The sequence below is a fragment of the Polypterus senegalus genome, chromosome 9 (genome assembly GCF_016835505.1).
Source record: "Polypterus senegalus isolate Bchr_013 chromosome 9, ASM1683550v1, whole genome shotgun sequence".
Taxonomy (NCBI): Eukaryota; Metazoa; Chordata; class Cladistia; order Polypteriformes; family Polypteridae; genus Polypterus; species Polypterus senegalus.
In genome coordinates, this window is record NC_053162.1 from 175484225 (window position 1) to 175505775 (window position 21551).

General features: G+C 46.5%; 1 protein-coding gene across 2 annotated transcripts in view; it reads left to right on the plus strand.

Moving 5' to 3' along the window:
• The window catches only part of LOC120536039 (protein FAM102A-like), a 122624-nt gene that overhangs the window by 75810 nt on the left and 25263 nt on the right, over window positions 1-21551 (plus strand). For both annotated transcript variants that reach the window (XM_039764349.1, XM_039764350.1), the window contains exon 3: window positions 13231-13351. In XM_039764349.1, coding sequence (XP_039620283.1) covers window positions 13231-13351 — 121 coding nt within the window. The remainder of the gene's footprint in view (window positions 1-13230; window positions 13352-21551) is intronic.

Consider the following 21551-nt stretch of genomic DNA (forward strand, 5'->3'; position numbering starts at 1 on the left):
ATTTATGCAAGTCAAATGAGTACCTAAGGGGTCACGCAGTTATTAGTGTCGTGATATGCAGGATGGTCGAGTCCTCAGCTTCCTCCTAACGTGAGAGGATGGCCGGGACTGGGAAGCACCCCTTAGACTTTGAGATCTTTGGGGACCAGCAGGATGTTTTCTAGCACTTAGATGCTCCATGAATGTAATTTTGCAGGGTGTTGAGAGATGGCATCGTGTCAGAATGTATACTAAACCACCCTGTTCTGGCTTGGCTTCTAGTTTGGGCCACCACAACACACGCTGGTCCCTTGTCAGCTCGAACGGAGCAGTGATTGGAGAAGAAACATGTGATATAGTGATGTATAAATAAAATGAACGGGAGGTTCACTTAACCTTATACACTTAAGATGATCTTGGTGATCTTCCTGGGTGTCCAGACACTTAACAAGAGCTGCTGTACTGTTGAAGAGCACAGTAATGGCATTTTATGGGTAGTCAATATGGTAGGTAGTTAAAGTAGTTAAAGGTTAAGCTTGCATAACTGGCTGACGGCAGCAAACCCTGATTATTTCTAGGTGGTGTGTAAGTTGTGTGTAACATTTTCTGTTACTGAATTACCCTTTATGCCCTATGTGCTTAGAAAATAGAAGTTCAAAGTGCCAAAGTGTCCTCTGGTGGCGGCTCACCCTTTCCTCGCTGCCCCTTCAGCTCTCTGCTTAACACTTTCATGAACTCCTTTTGTTTTCTCTTCCTGTTTTGACTTAAGACTTTCAATTTCTTCTCATCCTCCTCCTTCTCTTCCCCCTAAAGACCCCTTGAAATGGGATTTACGCCGATGTTACAACTGCAGACTTTTTGGTGCCACGTGTGAAGCCCGCTCAGGTCCCTTGCAATCCTTTAGGACTTTCCGGGATTTTTCCGCCTCCTTGTGGAGCAGATCTAAATACGCTGCAGAGCCAGAGGTGAAACGGGAGACTTTGGGAAAGTTGGGTCGTCACTCACTGGCTGGGTGGGGGAGGGGCGGGAGAGGCGGATTGTTCGGATTCCATTACCAAACTTTGAAGGAATGGAGCCTCGGAATGTTAATTAGTAGATATCCCATCTCGGGGATGAAAGCGCAAATCACAGGCCGCCGGATAAGAGTGGCGTTAGTGGATGTGCGGGAGTGGTGCTGGTTATTTATTTATTTTAGACTTGAGGACTGTTCTGCTTGCAATGTGCCCTTTGACACCCTTGTCGTTTTGATGACTGGCAGCCAGGGTGAAGGCACACGTGTGTGTGTGTGTGTGTGTGTGTGTGTGTGTGTGGTTTGTGGTTTCGTCTTTTCTGGTAACTACCTGCTGGCTCTGGTGGTACAGACCCCCCTTGAGGAGTTTGGATTTATGTGGCCCTAATCTTCTTGGGGTGCATCTTCAGTGGCGTTTCCGCCAAATTGACTACAGCCTAGGGAGGATGGCACTTGGCAGAGGGAAAGTTGAGGGTTTGAAACGGCTAACGCACAAGTTTAATTCTTGCCGGGTTCAGTTCAATATGCACTAAATGTGCCATAATTCAGATTATGTGTTGTTCAGCAGCCATGCCAGCTGCACTGCAGAACAGCTCATCCACATGAAGCTAAGCATGTTCAGGCCCAGCCAGTACTTGGATGTGAGACCAACTAGGGAAAAAACTTTGGGTTGCTGCTGGAAGACATGTTGGCGAGGTCAGCAGGGGGCGCTTACCCTGAATGTGGATCCTAAGATTAAGTGTCTGTGTGTCTGTCTGGTTACTATGCCTCTGTCATTCCAAAATGTTGGCACGTCAGATACATTTTGTAGCAAAAGCAATGCATTGCATTTGTCATATAAACAAACATTAACAGTACTTTTGCAAATCCCATACCAAATAGCATATTAAAGAAGACCCATGCACTGCATTTATCATTCCAGCTGATGGCACATAGTCTATGCTATGTTTATGGTGCATCATCTGTTGAAATGACAAATGCAGTGCATTTTATGGCTGCAAATGTTTGTGATGCACCATCTTTCAGACATAGTAACTGGACAGACATTGTATGCTTTTTAGATTAGATAAAACCTTATTAATCCCATGAAGAAATTCAAATGCATTCAGCTGCAGAAACATACAAAACAAGAATGCAGACTCTGAGGGCAGCTAATGCAGCCAGCCATCCATTTTCCAATCCGCTGAATCCAAACACAGGGTCACGGGGGTCTGCTGGAGCCAATCCCAGCCAACACAGGGCACAAGGCAGGAACCAATCCTGGGCAGGGTGCCAACCCACCGCAGGACACAATAGTATAGATGACAAACTTAAAAATTAACAAATTAACAAAACAAATATACCTCGTTTTTACTGCCCTAAAATTAAAAAATGATTCGGTTTCACTAGTCACACACTGCAGAGACTATTTTGGTGCCACTACAATACCAACCAAATGCACTGCTACATTCCTTGCTGTAATAAATATTAAACTTAATGAGTACAGGGTGGAAACATTCAATTGCCTGATAGCAGTGGGCAGAAAAGACCCCCAAGGGGTGCATCTTACCAGCACCATGGTGGAAAAAGTCTGTGGGTAAAAGTGCTCCAAAAGAGAGAGTGCACCTCCTGGATGGGGATTTTTCATGATGGCATCCAATTTTGCCATTTGTCATTTTATTAAGGTGGTTTTAAGGACCACTTTCAATGGGGGCTGTTATGCATGACGAATTTGAAGGATTGTCTGTCTTTGGGACGAAGTTCTTTAAATTGATAAAATCTTTCAAGGCTCAAACCAGTCTGAGCACATAAGACCGAACACTGTGAGATGAAATTTCAAAATGGTTTTGAGCATTTTATTTCCAGTTTAAGCGGTTTCTTTTCAGTCGTGTTAGTCCTTCTGTTCATCTCTCTGTATTTCTTGAATCTCTTTCTTTTTTTTGTCACGTGAGCAGCAAGCCTGGCTGACATTTCACTGCACGTTGTACTCCTACACCTGTAGTTGTGACCCTCGAACGTTCATGCGGTAAGATGAATGAACCAATCGGAAGGCCTTGGGCCCAGCCACGTGTCCGGTGCAGCCTGGATGTGCAGATGCTGCTTTTCAAGATTCCTCATTCTGGACAGCCGACGTGCACAGACCTTGCATCGGCTATCTCAAGCACTCCTCGCTTTTCAGCGCTCTATTATGACTTTCATTACAGTGGCAACATTTTTCTTTGTCATCCCAAGCTGGCCAGATCTCAAGCCCCTTTCAAGAGACAAATTTTTTTTTTGGGGGGTCATGACACAATTTTATTGTTAAATATGTGAGGGGCACACAACACTTGATTTATCATTCAGTGTCCCCCACACACTTTCTAGAACCTTCTGATTCACTTATATTATAGCGTATTTGTTCACTTACAAAATCAGCGGCACAGAAGACCGCATTTGAGTTCAGTTTTGAAATGTTTTGGTATTCACTGCAGTGCAGCATTGTCAAGGGTGGTGCTCAGCATACAAAGGCACTATAAAAAAAAAATCAAGTCTCTTTTTTTTTTCTGCTTGAAGGTGGAGGTGATGCTGGCAGGTCTAATTTTTCTTGTTTGCACAATCTGTAAATGAAAGCTATGATTTTTTTTTTTTGGCCGTTTCTTGTAATTTTCCTTTATGAAGACGGATTGCATAACGTGGCCTGAAATGGTGGGAAAAGAAAGAAAAGCACCTTTGGTGAATCACTCCATTGCAGTGGCGTCAGGGTGCTGAGGTGGTGCCCTTCATTCATTCCCATGGATGTTGTCTGAGGCCTGCCCAGAGTGCGGTCACCGCTGGGGCTTCGAAAACTGGGCATGCGGGAAGCTGTGAGACACGGGGCCAGGGAGGATGAGCTCACCCTGTGGAATAGCTGACTGGCTTAGGTTTATAGTGCCTTTTAATGACCATTGTAAAGTTTGTGTTGATTTTCCCCCCCACCAAACCCACCCGTTAGTAACGAACATGTTAAGCGCCGTGGGAGTCTTTGGTTGTGGGTTTAGAATCCCTAGCGTGTCTCGGCTCATTTGATCCGTAATGACGCCTTCTCACACGTCTTCCTAGAATTGCATTTAATTAGTTTTAAATGTTGGCATAGGAGCAGCGCTTGTGAAATAGTAATCTTGTAAATGGGCTGGTCATGCAATTGATTGTATTTTTTTGTCATGTAAATATTTTTTGTAATGTGTTGGCAGTACTCTGAGGTGGCACAGCAGTTATTGCTCTTGCCTCACAACTCATGGGATCAGAGTTCACATTCTGGCCTGGTTGGTGTCTGTGTGTAGTCTGCTGCAGACCAGTGTGTGTGTGTGTGTATACGAGGGGGAGTCGAGCTAAAGTTAGAAAATGGAACGAACCTTAACAAAACTGATCGTCATTACTCAATGTCGTCTCCACCCTTCTCAATGCACTCGTGCCACCTGCCAGGAAGTGCCCGGATGCCAGCAGAATAAAAGCTGGACCTTCTTGCTGTCCATCCCCAACCACCATCCCTGTATTAAGTGTGTTGGAGAATTGGATGTTGTGATCTTTACCATTTGGCATGACTGGCGTTAATGTTAAGGCTTTTTAAGAACATAAGAAGTTGGGCAAATGAGAGGAGACCATCCAGTCCTTAAATAACGATTTGTAACTTGTAATTGGATACCCCCAGTATCTCACTCAGACCAAATCTCGCCTGCTCCCCATTCAGCTCAGTGGTCCTGACCCGACATTCCCTTGTTGCCTTCTAAACACGGCCGTTATCGCCCAGTGATCAGGCACAGTTGAGGCCCTCCAATTTTCTGCCGTAAACAGGATGTTATGAAAGCAGTTCAGCGAAGTGATGTTGTGTTTTTGGATAGCATCAGGAAACTGCGGCCATCAGAGAGACGATGCAGCGGAGGTGATGACTCGGCACTGCCGACATCTCGCGCCCACAGCGGCTTTCCTGGCATGGCTGACGGTTTTACCTCCACCCAGTTTCTGTAGCTTTGCCACCTGCAATCAGGATGCAGTGATGTGAGCAGAAGCGGGGTGGCCTCAGATTTATTTTATTTTTTATCATGTGACTTTCTTTTTGGTAATGTCTACTATCCTGAGTGATTTTTCTTTCTTTCTTTCTTTTCACCCTGAATGGACCACCTGTACCAAGTGATGATGTACTCTGTGAAGGGCGCTATATACAATTGCGTGATTGACTGCCCTGCTTCATTTCATATCACAATTCTTTGACGTTCAGATGTCATGTCCCAGACTGTAGTGTGGCAGAGCAGAAAGTCTTCAGACCCCCTCACATTCTGCACATTTTATTGTGTTGTAAGTTTCATACGAAATGGAGCCATTTCCCGTTTTTTGCCTACCAGTCTACGTTCAATGACCCATAATGACAAAGTGAAAGCATGAGTTCAGAAAGGCTTCGCAAATTTAGCAAAAATCAAACACTGAAATCTTCAGACCCTTTGCTATGTTCCCTCCACATTGTGCTCAGGTGCCTCCTGTCTGCTTTAATTCTCCTTGAGATGGAGACCCCCGTTCTAGAAACAACTCCAGTCCTGTGGAGCTACTGTGGCTGCAGATTTTCATTCTAAGGGCTCATTTATACTTCACGCTCAGAACGCGTACATGCCTGCATCATGGCTGCCACGTGTTCCCAGCGTTCATTTGATGCGTCCTCAGAAATTAACGCGACGCGTGCACGAGTTGCAGTACCAGCAAAAAGTCGTTGTGGTTTGCACAGTGTGCTAAAAGTTGGAATGTGACGTCGGAGTCTCCGTTTACTATCTACATGTGACACAAAGCCGCTTTGAGGATCCTACAAGATCAATGTGCGCTTCGATGTTTGATGAATGGTTCGATGTGGTGAAGCAAAATGGCGACATTCCTGGTGCTTTTATATTCAAGCGTCGCATATTCCCCAACATAATGACACGATACATTTTAAAAGTCTCGCATACCGTCTTCCGTGCCGTCTTTTTTTCTAGGGCCTCCTCCTGTATTGACGAGCACATTAAATGTATGATATTCTAACTCTCTGCACATTTAGAATCCTTAGATTTATACTTGATATCACTTTCATGATGAAATGCATTAAAGTACGTATGTTACATTTTACAGATAAATCATTAATTTCGTTTAAATAATGAATACTATTAATAATTACACACACGGTGGCAGAGCGTTAGCACTGCTGTCTCGCAGGGAGTCATGTCGCTGGTATTCCCTGTCTGCAGTTTGCGTGTTTTCCTACTGGATTTCCACAGTGAGCTCCGGTTTCCTTCCAAAGACCATGCAGATTTGGTGACACTAAAATGATGCCAGTGTGTGTGTGTGAGTGCTTGTATTCACCTTGCGATGAGCTGATGCCTCGTGCCCAGTGCTAGCTGGAATAGTTACATCCCTGGATTGATGGCTTTAATCATTAAACATCCTTTCCAGGGATATTGCGGTAAGGTGTCATCGGAATTTAACGGGTGTTCCAGGCAATTCAGAACACAGCGAAGCCAAACCTGTTCTCACTGTGATGATATCTCACACTGCCACCTGGTGGATTCCTCCAGATTTACGTAAAGTGCGCACGCAAGTATAAACAGTACAACGCTTGCGTAGCAGGATTGTCCGCTGCAGCATGCGTCACGTGACGTATAAAACCCGGCCTTACTCGTTTCTTAATTAGTGACCAGTTTTTGCTGCTAATGAACTATTTCCCTTTATTTTTATTGACTTTTCTTGAGACTCTGACTGCTGAATTGATTCTTTTTTCCTTAAATGGCACCTAAACATAAATTTGACCAAACGGACTAAACAGATGACCAACTAAGTTGGGGCCTCCAATCAACTTCACTTCATTCGGTTTCTTCATTTGAAGCCAATTCTCGTTGCTAATTAAACCTGTTATTTAATTCCATGACGCTCATTCTGCCTTGGCAGACATTTCCAAAACTGCTGAGTTTCTTTTTTAAGAGCGCTGGCTGTCAAAATGTTTGGTGGACCCGAGCAGATCAACATTACTGAGGCCTTCACCTGTCTTTTATTTTCAGTTATTGTGTGATGGACGCAGGTTGTTTTTTGTGTCATAATATTATTAGGTTGCTAATTAAGAAAAAAGAAATAATTAAGGACACGGAGTCTTGCGTTGTGTAAAATTTAAGGCAAAGAGTTAATTAGCAGCAATTAAGAAAAGGGTTAGAATGAAAAACCTGCACCCACAGGAGCTCTCCAGGACTGGAGTTGGAGACCCGTGCTCTAGAACTTGAATGGAGTCCACCTGTGGCAAACTGAAAGGACTGGACATCATTTAGAAAGGCCCATGTGTACCTGAGCAGAGAAGATCCACACAGGACAAAAACCAAACCATGAGGTCCAATAACCCTCTCTGTAGAACAGGGGTCCCCAACTCTGGTCCTGGAGGCTCACAGTGGCTGCAGGTTTTCATTCCAACCATTTTCTTAATTAGTGACCTGTTTTTGCTGCTAATTAACTCCTTTTTCCTTTTCTTTTAATTGTATGCTCAATAATCCAGGTAAGGATATTCTAGAAAGTTGATTCTGTTCATCTGGACATAGTTGTGGTTTTTTTTTTTTCTGATACGTTTCATCACTCATCCAAGTGACTTCAGTCTCCGTTGACTGCAGGTTTCCCTGGTCATAAAAGATGCATTTTGAAAAGAGGGGCGCACCCCGATGTCCTGGCTAAATTGTCTACCATGACCCTGTCCTTGTCATCCTTCTGCTGTTTCTCTCCGCTCTTCACCACCGAACAGCTAAAATGTGTTGAGCTAATTGGCACAAGAATGGCTGCCGTCCCATCATCCTGGTAGGTGCTGCACATTGGTGGTGGCTGAAGTGGCTCCCACTGTCCATGTAAAGCGCTTGTATTTACTTATTTAATAATAATTTAATATTTTTTATTATTAGGCACGGACAACAACTGGCAGTGAGATTATTAAAATGCTGTAGGACTCCTCAAAACTCACGTCACTGTATCAGCCTGGCTTAGCCTTGGCCACCTTTGGGCGTCGGTAGGGCCGCTTTGCTCTGCGATCGATCCCCGTCAGGGTCTGGCCAGACTTGCCTCGCCCGCAGCCGGTTTTGTTGTAGCGACACTACGCTTTGTTTCTATAACAACGACACCTATCCCAGATAGTTTAAAGTGAAAAGAGGGCAGAAGAAAGCTGTGCCGCACGCGCTTTGACGTCAGCCCGGCGTGCTCGTACTCGGAGAGCATCGGTACCGTGTAACGATCAGATAACGGGCAAGCGGGCAAACAGTGCGTCTGGGAACAAACAAATGAAGCGATAAGCACACCAGCCAGTGTTATAAGCCTTTCTAAAGCTCTGCGTGAGAGTGGATTCTGCACCCCACCCCATGCCGTGCCAGGTTTACATATGGCCCACTTTTGGCTACTGTGGCCAGTGCACTTCCCACCTGGACACTGGTGTTTTTAATCTCTCTGTTGAGCTTTTCATCTTTTTGTCCCTTGAATCCCAGGGAGAGCAGAATTGTGGCATTTTATCAGAAGCTTGCTGCCCGCAGACAAAACATTTTGCTTTATTGGACAGAAGCTCCACCGCCTCTAATCTATCGTAGGCCTGGCTGTTGTGTCTGACATGCTCATTAAAATTCTGGGCAAATGTGAAGGCAGCCGTAGGACGAAGCCCGCAGTCAGTCAGTCGACCCTGTGCCCTGTCTAGCCTGGCACAGTTTCTCTTTTAGCCCCACGTGACTTCTGATTGCTTGTGCCCCATACTATTTTATTGATCAGTATGCCCACCTAATACAATCGGAAGCTTGTATGATCCAAGCTGATGCTGTTGGGGGTCTTGGAGCCTATGCCAGCAACCCTGGGCACAAGGCAAAACCTCCCCTGGACGGGACATCTGTCCATCACTCCTGGTAAGTATAATTTATCTCTGCCCAGCCTGTTTAAAGAAATGCAAGCACTTTGTCACGCTGTTTAAGGGGGAGGCCCTGGGTGGTCCTCTTTGTAGTACTGCTTGTGTCAGGACTTGGACAATTTAGAGTGAAGTAAAATCCATAATTTCCCATTATTTAGTAGAAGATGCAAATCTGCTGTGCTCTTTGTCATTGTTTGCATTATAAAGGCCTTAACTAGCCCTGGCGTCCTGCCCCTTTAACGCTGCCACTTCAAACCTCAAGACGATTTGAAGTCACTTGTCTTTTTTTTTTTTGTTCCTTTCAGCAGTTCACAGTGTCACCCCATTTTATTTTATTCTATTTTTTTTAACTTCATCTTCTAGTTCAGGGTGCCAGTGTCTGTCCTGGCAGTATTGGTTGAAAGGCGAGTGCCAACCATAGATGGGATGCCCACCTGTCATATGTTACTTTCTGAATTAACTGACTTAAACGTCTAATGAGTAAAATCACCGCTGCTGACTGGCGCGTTTCACTTTCGTTTCCTGTCACCATCTTTTTGGTTAGTAGGAGCTGCCAGCTTGCTAACGACAAATGCCTTTCTCTGGGGGTGTGCCAAGTCCAGTCTCATTTTTTTTTCTTTTCGCTTTTATTGCTTTGTTTAACTCCATGAAGTGGTCCTTTTGCAGTTGTCATGTGTGCCCTTGTTATCATCAGGTGATGTCTGTTTTAGGTTAGCTGATGACTCTTTATGCAAGTGTGCCTGACAATAGGTGGCGTGCCATCCTGGCTTGGTTTCTGCATATCGCACTCAAGCTCCAGTCATTGTTCTCATTCTGAGACTCTATTAATCACATGGTCACAGGTGGCAGCTCTGGGCACGAAGCAAGAAACAGTTTTGGACAAGGTGGCAGTCCATTGTAGGCCCACGATGGGAATCGCCAATTCCGCTAACCTGCATGTATTTGGGCATTTAGAAACACTGGAGTGCTACCCACACATGGCACACACAAGGAGCTTTCTTATCACCTGACTCCCTTCCATGTACGTAGATGTGGAAAAACTTCTTCATGAAATGAAACCTCCAGCTTTGATACGATCGAGACTTCATGGCGGAGTTTCTCCAAAGCCCGCTACTCACCTGTTAAAGCTTCTGCACAGTCGGGACATAAACAACATCCCCTTTTACTACTTTGATGCAGTTTTGACTTCACAAGAGGCCTTCCCAATGCAGGTGCCACATTTGCTATTGCTTCAATGAACTCGGGACCTTGCAGGCGTATAAACAGCCTCCCTCTTTACTGCTTTGACACAATCGAGACTTCACTGGGGACCTCCCCACCATCATTAGCTTTGACGCAACTTGGACCTCACTGGGGTACAGACAACCACATCCTTTATTGCTTTGACACAATCGCGACTTCACGGGGGACCTCCCCAAAGCCTCATGCTTGTACCGTTCGTTTGTGTGTGCGGAGGACCTTCAAGGAACAACCAAAGCTGCATGTAAACATGAAGCAAACAAAACCGCAGGGGGTCAGCGGTCAGTGTCATGTCCAGGGTCGTCTAATTCAGGAGGCATTGTTCTCTCTGACTTGTCCCTCATTTATCACACTTCACGGCTGTCCTCCTGGCATTGCAAGCAGTCTTTGCTTCCATTTGGGAGACTGGCATCATCCCCACTGACTGGAAAATGGGACTTGTCATCCCTATCTGGAAAGGGAAGGGTGATCGCCTGGATTGCAGCAACTACAGGGGGATAACACTGCTCTTGGTGCCGGGTACGGTCCTTGCTAGGGTCGTCCTCAATTGGATCCGTGATCACTTGCTCACCTACCAGTGACCAGAGCAGTCTGGTTTTACGTTTAAGAAGTCTACCATCGACTGCATCCTGGCACTGAGGGTTCTCCTGGAGCGCAAACGCGAATGTTGGCAGAGTTTCTTTGCAGCCTTTGTTGATTTTTGTTATACATTCGACTCAGTTGATCGAGCTGCCCTGTGGGACATCCTGAAGGTTTGCGGGATCCCCTCGAGGTTACTGGATATCATGGCCGGCCTGTCCACTGGTACTGTGAGTGCTGTGCAGAGTGGAGGCAGGACCTCTGTGTTTTTCCCAGTTGATTCTGGGGTTCGTCAGGAGTGTGTTCTGCTCCTACTGTGCATGTTGGGCAGAGTCGTGGGGTCCAGCGGCTGTGGGGCATCTGTTGGTGAATCTTTGCTGACGATGCTGTGATCTTCTTGGAGTCAAAGGAGGCTCTGATCGGGGCGCTCAAGAGACTGAGTGAGGAGTCTTGAGTGTCTGGGCTTGTGAGGGTCCTGATAAAAACTAACATCCAGGCCTTTAATGACCTCTTGGGCATGGCCATCAGCAGTGTGTCTGTCTGCAGAGAGAGTGTCGACCTCGTCGAGAGGTTTACTTACCTTGGCAGTGACATTCATGTCTCTGGTGACTCTTCCTGTGAAGTCAGTAGATGGATTGGGAGAGCATCATGAGGTCGTTGTAAAGGGGTGTGTGGCACTCCCGATATCTTCAAAAGGACGAAGGTCCAAGTCTTTAGAGTCCTGGTGCTTCCTGTCTTGCTATATGGTTGCGAGACATGGACGCTATCCAGTGACCTTAGACGAAGACTGGACTCCTTTGGTACTGTGTCTCGCCAGAAAATCCTTGGGTGCCGCTGGTTTGACTTTGTTGTTCATGGAGTCCCGAATGAGTAACACGACCTGCATTGTGAGGGAGTGTCAGTTACGGCACTACGGACATGTGGTGCGTTTCCCCCGAGGGTGATCCAGCTCATATGATACTCATTGTTGGGGACCCAAGTGGCTGGACCAGGCCAATGGGTCACCCACGTAACACCTGGCTGCAGATAGAGGGTCATTTCCGGAGGGTGACTGGACTGTGTGTCTGCCTGGGGGGTTGCCAACCGGGATCCTGAGTTGTTTCTTCGTGTAGTGGATGCGGCAACGCGCTTTACCAGTCCATGCTCCCCAACTTGACTTGACGTACAAACTGCTGGCTCCGCAACCCTGTACTGGTCACACGGGTTACAAAATGGATGGGTGGGTAATCGACTGCTGGTTTTGATCTCTTGGCCAATACAGCCAGCACTAGGTGAAGGTTTTGAATTACTGATAATAATACTATAATCCGTCTACGAGTTGAATTCTATTAAAACTCTCCACTCCTCTGCTCCTTTTTCCCTTTGAAATGCAGCAGTCCTTTCGATCAGAGGTGCATCTCCAGCCTGATGTGACACTTAAGGCAGGCTCTCTCCAAAATGGCAACACCTTGAGAATCATGATAACTCTGTTGAAACTTAGGGGGGCTGTGCCAACCATCCTTGGTGACCAGCCATGCCATGACCGCCACCAGTCCAGAGCAGCAGCTCCAGTCTTCGGGTTAATGTCCTCATTTTTATTAAAAGCCTTTGTGGGCCTGCACAGCTGACGTGAGGGGCAAATGAGTGGCTCAGGCCTGCAGGTCCGTCTGTTATTCCTGTCCAGCTGTATCCGGGAAGCATCGCCGTGTATTTTCATGGATTTGTGTTTTTTTTTTTTTTGTGTGTACAAAAGGGGAAGTGGGTGCCATGGAGGGTGAGAGGTCTTGGGTGCAGAATTTTAAAAGGAGGGCTTGCAGCTCCAGGAAATCTCCTGTTTGGCTGGCTGACTGTCCACCCGTGACAGGAAGTGTACGTCCGTTTATCTTGTGTAAGTGCCTGACGGACGAGGAGCGTGGCGCCTTTGCTGCTTTTCTCTGGATGGCTGTCACTTTTTTTTGCTCTTCCAGCGGAAATAGCGTTTCTTTTACACATGGCCAAGTTTAACCCTTTCCACTTTTGTGCGCAAATCCTTTTCCTGATTTGCCGGTTTCCATCACAGGGTCCTGGTGTTGACTGGTTGTCAGAAGTAAAGGAATGAGAAGTGAAACAGTTTGAGGAGGGCTGCGTCCTGTGCTTTGGAAAGGAAGCAAACCTCACGGTGCCAGCTTATTGGACGAAGCAGGGTTAAAGCTGGGGAGCTGGTTTTCGGAGTGGGGGCCCTGACAGTCCCCGTCATGAGCAAAGGGGGCTTGCTGACGGTCCCTATCATCTTCGGGGTCGAGTTGGGTCGGGGTCAGTGCGTATGGGCTGACAGTCCCCATCATGAGCAAAGGGGGGGGGGTCTGACGGTCCCCATCATGAGCAAAGGGGGGGGGCTGACGGTCCCCATCATGAGCAAAGGGGGGGGCCTGACGGTCCCTATCATGGGTGGGGGGTGTGGGGCGTATGGGCTGACAGTCCCCATCATGAGTGGGGGGGCTGACACCAGAAAGGACATGGTAATGGGGTCGAATGGCATTATCAGTGAAACTCACTGGGTGAGCTCCTGGTCTCATCTAGTCTCTTGTTTTTGTTTCAGGGAGGAGGTTCAGAATAACTGCGTTCGATGGCAGAAGAACTACTCCTTTGTGTGCAAGATGAGCGCCAACCCCAGCACTGGGGTGCTGGACCCCTGCACGTGTCGTGTCTCTGTGCGGAAGGTAAGAGCTCCTCTGTTTGCTGTAATGTGGTGGGAATGCTGAGTTTGTTTAAAACATTAACTAAATGGGAATAAAAGTAAATTGAAAAAAGCAAACACAGGCACCCACAAGTGGGCTTAATCTACCTGAGGGATAGGGGCTTTGGAATACTGGCCAGGAAGCAGGAACCAACCTTGTTCAGAATGCCAGTGCATTGTAAGGCAGTCTCTCACACACTTGTGCAGGGTACATCTAGAATTTCCATATTTCTGACCTGCATGTCTGTGAGGATGTGGGAGGAAAATAAACAAAAATGGGTAGAACGTGCAGAATCCACATGGACAGCAACAAGTAGCAGAATTTGAATCCAAGATGGTGGATCTGTGAGGCAGCAGTAGTAACCAAACTGCCTCCATGCCATCCCTATGTGGTACACCGTATTATTCCCTCAGGGATAATTGTCATTTTCCATGACCTTTGTGGGGATCAGAGTGCATGGTCAGCCTTTGTACAGTGCACCTGGAGCAATTTTTATGTCAAGGGCCTTGCTGAAGGGCCCAACGGAGTAGAACCCCTTCTGGAAGGCTGCCTGTTCAAATCCTGTTACCAGCGCAGATACTTAACCTCAGAGCCCCCACTCTGCTTGTTACTTATCTTCTTATAGCCATCACTACATGATTATCTATCTATCCATCCATTTTCCAACCCGCTGAATCCTAACTACAGGGTCACGGGGGTCTGCTGGAGCCAATCCCAGCCAACACAGGGCACAAGGCAGGAACCAATCCTGGGCAGGGTGCCAACCCACTGCAGGACACACACAAACACACCCACACACCAAGCACACACTAGGGTCAATTTAGAATTGCCAATCCACCTAACCTGCATGTCTTTGGACTGTGGGAGGAACTCCACGCAGACACCATGAGAACATGCAAACTCCACGCAGGGAGGACCCGGATCTCCTAACTGCGAGGCAGCAGCGCTACCCACCGTGCCGCCCTTACATGATTATATGTTTCCAAATTTTAATTCTACAAATGACTTCTAGGTCCTTGGCTGGTGGTGTGGGGGAAATCAGCTTAGCACAGGATCACTGATAGCCTACCAGGCCAAAGCCTAAAGTAATATATGTATTCTGTCCATCCATTGTCAGACCTTCATATTTAATTTAGGGTCATGGGGTGTTGATACTTTAAAAGGGTGGCAATGGGTGGGTAAGCCAGGAACCAACCCTGATTTGGAGTGCCAGTCACACACTTATGGGGCCAATTCAGAGTCTGCAGTTAACTCAAGGGAAACCCACAGACACAGAAGGTGCAAACACCACACAAAAGGTGACCAGGTCAGAATGGGGGTCCTGCTTGGTAAGTCGAGCACCGTTGTCAGATTGGGATCGGAATTGAGCACGATTATCGGTGCTGTGACCTGCCGCAACATAACACCATTATAAAAAGTAACAACCCGTGAGCAGCTTTTTGAAGCCAGTGCCAGCTGAAGCCCATTTGGAGCTCTAGACAGGGTGGGCGGACAGGAGTCAGTATCGTTAGACTTTGATGACCTGTGTTGGGTTTGAGAATCCCTATTGATGTCCGGAGCATGCACCCCTTGGTGTATAGAGCTTGCACAATTTTACTTTCATAAATAGTGCTTAGCAGGTGACAGTGCCCACTCAGTATCCTCGGATTTCAACAACTGGTTTCCTCCTTGGTGTCCGGAGTGCATGGTGCCCCTCGGAAGATGGCATATTATAAGTCACCTAATGGATTGTCCTCCTCTGTTTGAAACAGTTGGTCTACTGGACCTGTGAATCAGCAGTGCTAACCATTGTTTAATTCTGCTGCACCCGTTACCTAACAGGATATGTGGAGTGTTCACATTTGGACAGGCCTGGCCTGAGGTGTAGGGCTGATCACCAGGGCTCACTAACGGCATAGCCAGTCCATGGCTGGAGTAATATTTGTAATCCGTCCATCAATTTTGAAACCTACAAAGTCTAATTGTGGGTCTGTAGTGCAGCAATGGGGGCAAGGCAAGAGGCAACTTTGGACAGAGTGCCAGTCGTACATAAAGGGCAAATTCAGACTCGCTGGTTAACCTAAGAGAAAATCAAAGGCACAGAAGAAGTTGCAAAGGCCACATAGGTGGTGACTGGGCCAGGTTGGGGCACGGCCTCCAGGGGTAGGGAGACAGCCACGCTAACCACTGTGTCACTGTGCTGCAAAAAAGAAATTAACATAAAAAGTAAGGAAGGCCACAAGCAGTAAAGGTGAAAAGCAATCATCAAAACCCTCCACCTCCTATGGATCAGCAAATGCTCACCTTATGTGAAGACCCCAAAAGGAGGGCTGGAGGTGGATCTGGAAGGTTATAGTAAAGGTGTGTTGGGTCTCTAAAACGAGACCAGCAGTAAGCGATTGTTTGTGCAAAGTTCCATTTTGACAATAAATTGTTGGAGTAAGTTGCAGTGGTCAGAATGGCGACACGTTAGGAGGGTCATGCTGCAGTAGAGGCAGATGGCACAGAGTCTCTTCAGACTAAGTAAACGCAGACAGAAGAGGAAGTGATGCGTTTCGAAACTGTGAAGGTAAAATTAGATGGCGGACCGCAGAAGTCTTGGTGGGGCCGCTGGAGCAGAGTGACAGACGCACACCTGGCTGACTCTGAAGACTTCTAGTAACATAACCCAGCATTAAAATCTAGGGGGGCCTATCCTGGCAACGCTGGTCCCAAGGAGGAAGGTCAGCCCATTATGGGGTCCACTCGAAACTCGTGTAGTCAGTTCAGAGTGACCAGCTGACCACACACACACACACGTGTCTTTAGGGACTTAGGAGACAAACCCATACAGGCAGGGATGACTTGCAAACTCCACAAGGTGGTGGCTGGGATTTGAACGTGAGATGGTGGATCTATGAAGCAGCAGCTCCATCCTCTGACTTATTTCAGTTTCTGCATTTATTTGGAGTTGGCACATCCACCTTTTTTAGTCAGAGCTGCAGAGAGGCAGGACCTGCCACAGGAGCCACCTTTGGATGGCATACCAGTCCATCACTGGGCACGCTCACACACATCACCAGCCAGTTATCTTCATTTGTATGCTAACAACTTTCACCACCTCATTACCCAAAGCCACCCAGGACAGAACTTTATTAACAGGAACATCTCACAGATGAACAGTAAATCAATGCCTCAAATGTCCGTCATTTTCACTGTGTTAGTCTTGGTTGACCACCTCCAACAATATGAAAGGGTGAGTGTGGGCTGTTAAATACATAGAAGGGGTTAAGCACCCCCTGAATGAAGCAGAGCAGCCCTAGAGTGGCTTTGGCGCGGTCTCATATGTGATAGACAATGTTAAGTATGTTAAATAAAATGGTCATGAAAGTGAAAATCCGGCTGATGTTGGTTTGATGTGGAATTGATTAAATGGTTGAATTTGTTCTGTGATTCATAACTTTTAACAAAATCAAATGTGTTACAATCTGACTGTCGTTTCACTGCCTGCAGTTTCAGAGCGCTGCAGTATAGAAGGTAAAATGCACAATACATTTTTCAATTTTGACATAGATAAATAGTACTTAATTTGTCCGAGGTGGGGAATTCCGCTTTTTACAGAACCTCAGTAAATAAAGACACAGTCTAACAGTCAGTCAGTCAGTCAGTCATTGTGCAGCCCGCTATATCCTAACACAGGGTCACGGAGGTCTGCCAGAGTCAATTCCAGCCAGCACAGGGCGCAAGGCAGTAACAAACCTCGGGCAGGGTTCAAGCCCACCGCAGGACACACGCACACCAAGCACACACCATGGACAATTTAGGATCGCCAATGCACCTAGCCTGCATGTCTTTGGACTGTGGGAGGAAAGCCACGCAGACACGTGGAGAACATGCAAACTCCACGCAGGGAGGAACCGGGAAGCGAACCCAGGCCTCTTTACTGTGAGGCAGCAGCGATACCACTGCGACACCGTGCCGTCCATTCTAACAAACAGCCCCCTCAAATACGCACCAGAAGTACTAAAAAGAAGAAAAACTTGTGACTTGGCTCAAGATAAAAGAGCAGTCACAGCGAGGCACTATAAAGACACATTGCCATACATTTGATGGAGCCCCTCAAAAGCCTTCCTTGATGTGCTTCTGCTGAATATTTTGTTGTCTGAAAGTTCTCCATGCTGGTTTGTCACAAAGAGTGAGTGTGCAGCGTGGTTCATGATGGCTGTTAGTTTTGTTTTAATTCTGCCCTCCACTACGACCCCCAGAGGGTCCACAGTGCGTCACATAACCGAACCTGCCTTTTTTAATGAACATGTTGATTTGGTGGATCTGTCCAGACTTCCTGATTTGGACCCCCATGTACTTGTAGCATTGCACCACCAGCATATCCACTCCCTGATGGTGACCAGACGTAGAGGCCCTTTGGTGACGCTCAAGTCAATAAGCAGTTCTTTGGTTTTGCTGATGTGGAGGTGCAGACAATTCTCAAAAGTTCTCCCCCTGGCTCCCCTCCTTTGTGTCATCCCCCTTGTCAATACACTCCATTAGTGCAGAATCGGCGGAGAATTTCTGTAAGTGACCTGACCTGCTGTTCTATCCTCTTATATAATACACTACTGTGGCTGTTGGTTTGTCTGTCTGTCCAGGATTTTAAATCACCTGCCGCTTGCAAACCGTTTGATCTGTTGACCTGAAATTTGGTACACATATATTACGTGATGTCTACTGTCCGCTTTCGGGGTGATGATTCACCTCCAAGGTTATTCCTCTTTTTATTTTATTTTATTGTAGATTCAGCTCTCTGTGGGGGCCAGCATTGCGGCAGTGTGGTGCATGTGTACAGGCGCATTCTCCTTCCCTACCACCTTCACCATCACTTCCCCTCCCAATACATATCTTAAATCATTCTTGAGGCAGATTGAAGACTTAAGTGTCAGCTTAAGTGAAAAATTAAAGAAAGTGTACAAAGTTATTGCAACACAAACACTGACTTCATCAGTTTTAACATGAAAAGAAGCCAACAGAAGAAAAGAAGAGCTGCTCAGGAAGCAGCAAGCGCATCAACCTCTGAGCAAACGAATGGTAAATGTACAGAGAAAGAGGATGAAGACTAGGAATGCTCAAGTCAAGTGGATTCACCGCACGTTATTGTGCAGTGCGCCGTTAACTGATATGTTTATATGTTATGTTGTCCAGGGTGAATAAGATGAACAATAAAGCTGACAGGACTGCTCCATGTTGTGCTTCAGTGTTGCTCACACAGACTGGTCTGCCCGACAGGTAGTCCGTTATCGGTCACCATAGGCTCACTCACCAGCATGTTTCTGAGTTTACCCCTTAACAGGAGTGGCTGAGTGGTATTGTAGGTACTGGAGGAATCAAGAAACTTCATCCTCCCAGTTCTGCCAGCTTTATCCATCCTGGAGGAGCCAGCAGAAAATTGAACTTTCACTCTAGTCTTTGTGGGATAGGCAAACTGCAGTGGGCTCATGTGGTCTTTTACAAGAAGACCCCTAATAGTCCAGGGTCAGCCGCTCTAAAGGTCTTCATGATGGAAGATTTAAGTGCCACTTGCCTGTAGTCATCAGGTGAAGAGGCGCCTGACGTCTTTGGAACAGCAACATTGCAGGACGTTTTCCACAGCAGTGGCAGCACTTTCTAGAGCTGTAGTGACAGATTTAACAGGTGATAGAGGACACCACAAAGCTGGTCAGCACAGGCCTTAAGAACCTGAGGTCTAGGCCCGTCTCTTTTATTTATAGTCCAAGATCAGCCTTCTGATGATGTGAGCACACATACACACACACACACACACACAGATTAGGTTAAACAAACCATAAAACAAAGCAGCTTCTAACTGATTAACCTGAGTGGGTCCTAACAATTGTCCTCAATGATCTTATCGTTGACATATGACCAGTTGACAACGGAGGACAGGAAACAATACGTGCAGTCTGCAGCCGGCAGTTCCATTTGAGTTACGCCATGCGTGCCTTATGTGGGAGCGCGGCTCCATCACAGCCTGGCACACGCTTTTCTTTTTCATTTGGAGATCAGATGAAAAGCACACAAGCATCCAAGTCGGTGTCATTCAGTTGTTTGTTCATCCACAGAAAGAGCACAAAGTCACTGGTGACATCCATTGCTGTCCCTTTTGTTGTTTATGGTTTGTATGAAATGACAATGGCCAAAAGAACAAGGCGCGCTTCTTACTGATTTTGGTTTTGCAGAACATCCCAAGCTTTGCAGCGCTGTTAATGTGACACTAGTAAATGCTGTCGGCCGGTTTGAGAAGCTGGTGACCTGCCAGTCCAATCTACACCTGAAGGACATGTCTGATGGTCCTGTGAGGTGCACAGAGGAACAGGCTGCCTTCAGTGAGCTCAGTCTGCAGTGGTCTGCTTGGAAAGAACGGAAGACGCTTGACTCATTGAGCATAAAGAGCTTCTGAAAAAGGCACGCGTGTATCTGAGGAGAGGAGTAATGCGGAAGTAAACAGCCATACACAGAAAACGCCTCAGGACGTAAAAGACCACAACAGTACGTGACAGAATGGGGACCGCTGAGATCGCAGAGGAGTTCCTCCCAAAGAAGGAACATGAACATGAAATGAGCTGCGCTTTATTTTGAGATGCAGCCATTCTCTCAGATCTGCCCTGCACTTTTACAGTCTTGGCTTTTTTTAATTTTATTTTGCACTCTATGTAATTTCAAACCCTAGAATGATCTGAGGAGACTGCCATTAATCTCGGGGTATCATTTTGCACCTTGAGCCAGTGCCTTTAGAAGATGCAAACGGCAAAGTTGTAGGGACGGCCATATTTTTCATTAGATTTTTAACACAAAGTGCCACACTTCAGTGTGTGTTTTTTGAGTAATTTGAGCTCCTCATGAATGACTGACCATGCTTGAGACTCCAAGTGGACTTCCAGACCACTACAAAGTTGAGGGGACCATTCAAGCACAAGCCTCCTTAGATATGCTCGAATGTGTTTTTTCAAATATCCCCATATTGTTAAAACTCCCCAGTTGTGAGGGTGGGTGCTGATTTGTTTTCCAAGTGCGTATCCAAGACTGCCTTCATCTCCCTCCTTCAGTTTCCAGTATCTCTGCAAATTGACGTACTTGTGGTGCAATAGGCTGCAAAAACAAAGAGCATCAGCTGCTAATGGCTGCCGTGTTGTTTATACAGTGGATTCGGAAAGTGTTGAGACCCCTTCATGTCCTGTTTGCTTTATTGCGTTGTAGACTTAATTTGAAATGGTTACATTTGCCACTTTTGTCCATCAGACTCGGTAACCTGTAATGACAAAGGAAAAACCATGTTTAAGAAAGGTTTGCAAATTTGCTAAAAATCTGAAACTGAAATCTCTCATTCTTTCTTAGAAGTATCACAATACAATACAATTTATTTTTGTATAGCCCAAAATCACACAAGAAGTGCCACAATGGGCTTTAACAGGCCCTGCCTCTTGACAGCCCCCCAGCCTGGACTCCCTAAGAAGAAGAGAAAAAACTCCCAAAAATAAAACCCTTAATTCAGACCCTTAATTCAGTTCAGTTCTTTGTAGAAGGGCAGCAATTCAAGCGCTGGATCTTCTTGGTAAATCTCTACAAGCTTTGCACACCTGGATTTGGGCTGTTCATCCCATTTTTCCTTGCAGATCCTCTCACACGCCGTTCGATTGAATGGGAAGTGTCTGTCAATGGCCATCTTCAGGTCTCCCCTCATATGTTCTGTGCATTTTGGCTGGGCCACCCAAGGACACTCGGAGGCTTGTCAGTATTGTCTTGGCCGTATGCTCTCTGCCGCAGGTTTTCTTCAAGGACCTATCCTATCTGTATTTGGTTGTATTCATATGTCCCTCATCTCTGACCAGTCTCCCAGTCCCAGCACCTCCATAGCATGATGCTTCCACCACCGTACTTCACTGCTGGGATTAGCAGTGCCTGGTCTTCAGCAGTTAAAGTGCTTGGAGTTCTGAACTGAAAGAGTTCAGTTCTTGTCTTATCAGAGTAGAGAGTCTTTCTCCTAATGCTCAAGGTCTTTTAACTGGCACATGCCTTTTATTCAAGACTTCCTTCCGTCTGGCCACTGTACCATAAACATCTGATTGCATGAGTGCTGCTGATTTGGTCTTCGTTTTGACAGCTTCTCAGCAGTGGACTTCTGAAGCTCTCTCAGAGTGACCTGTGGGTTATTGGTCACCTTCCTGACCGAGGC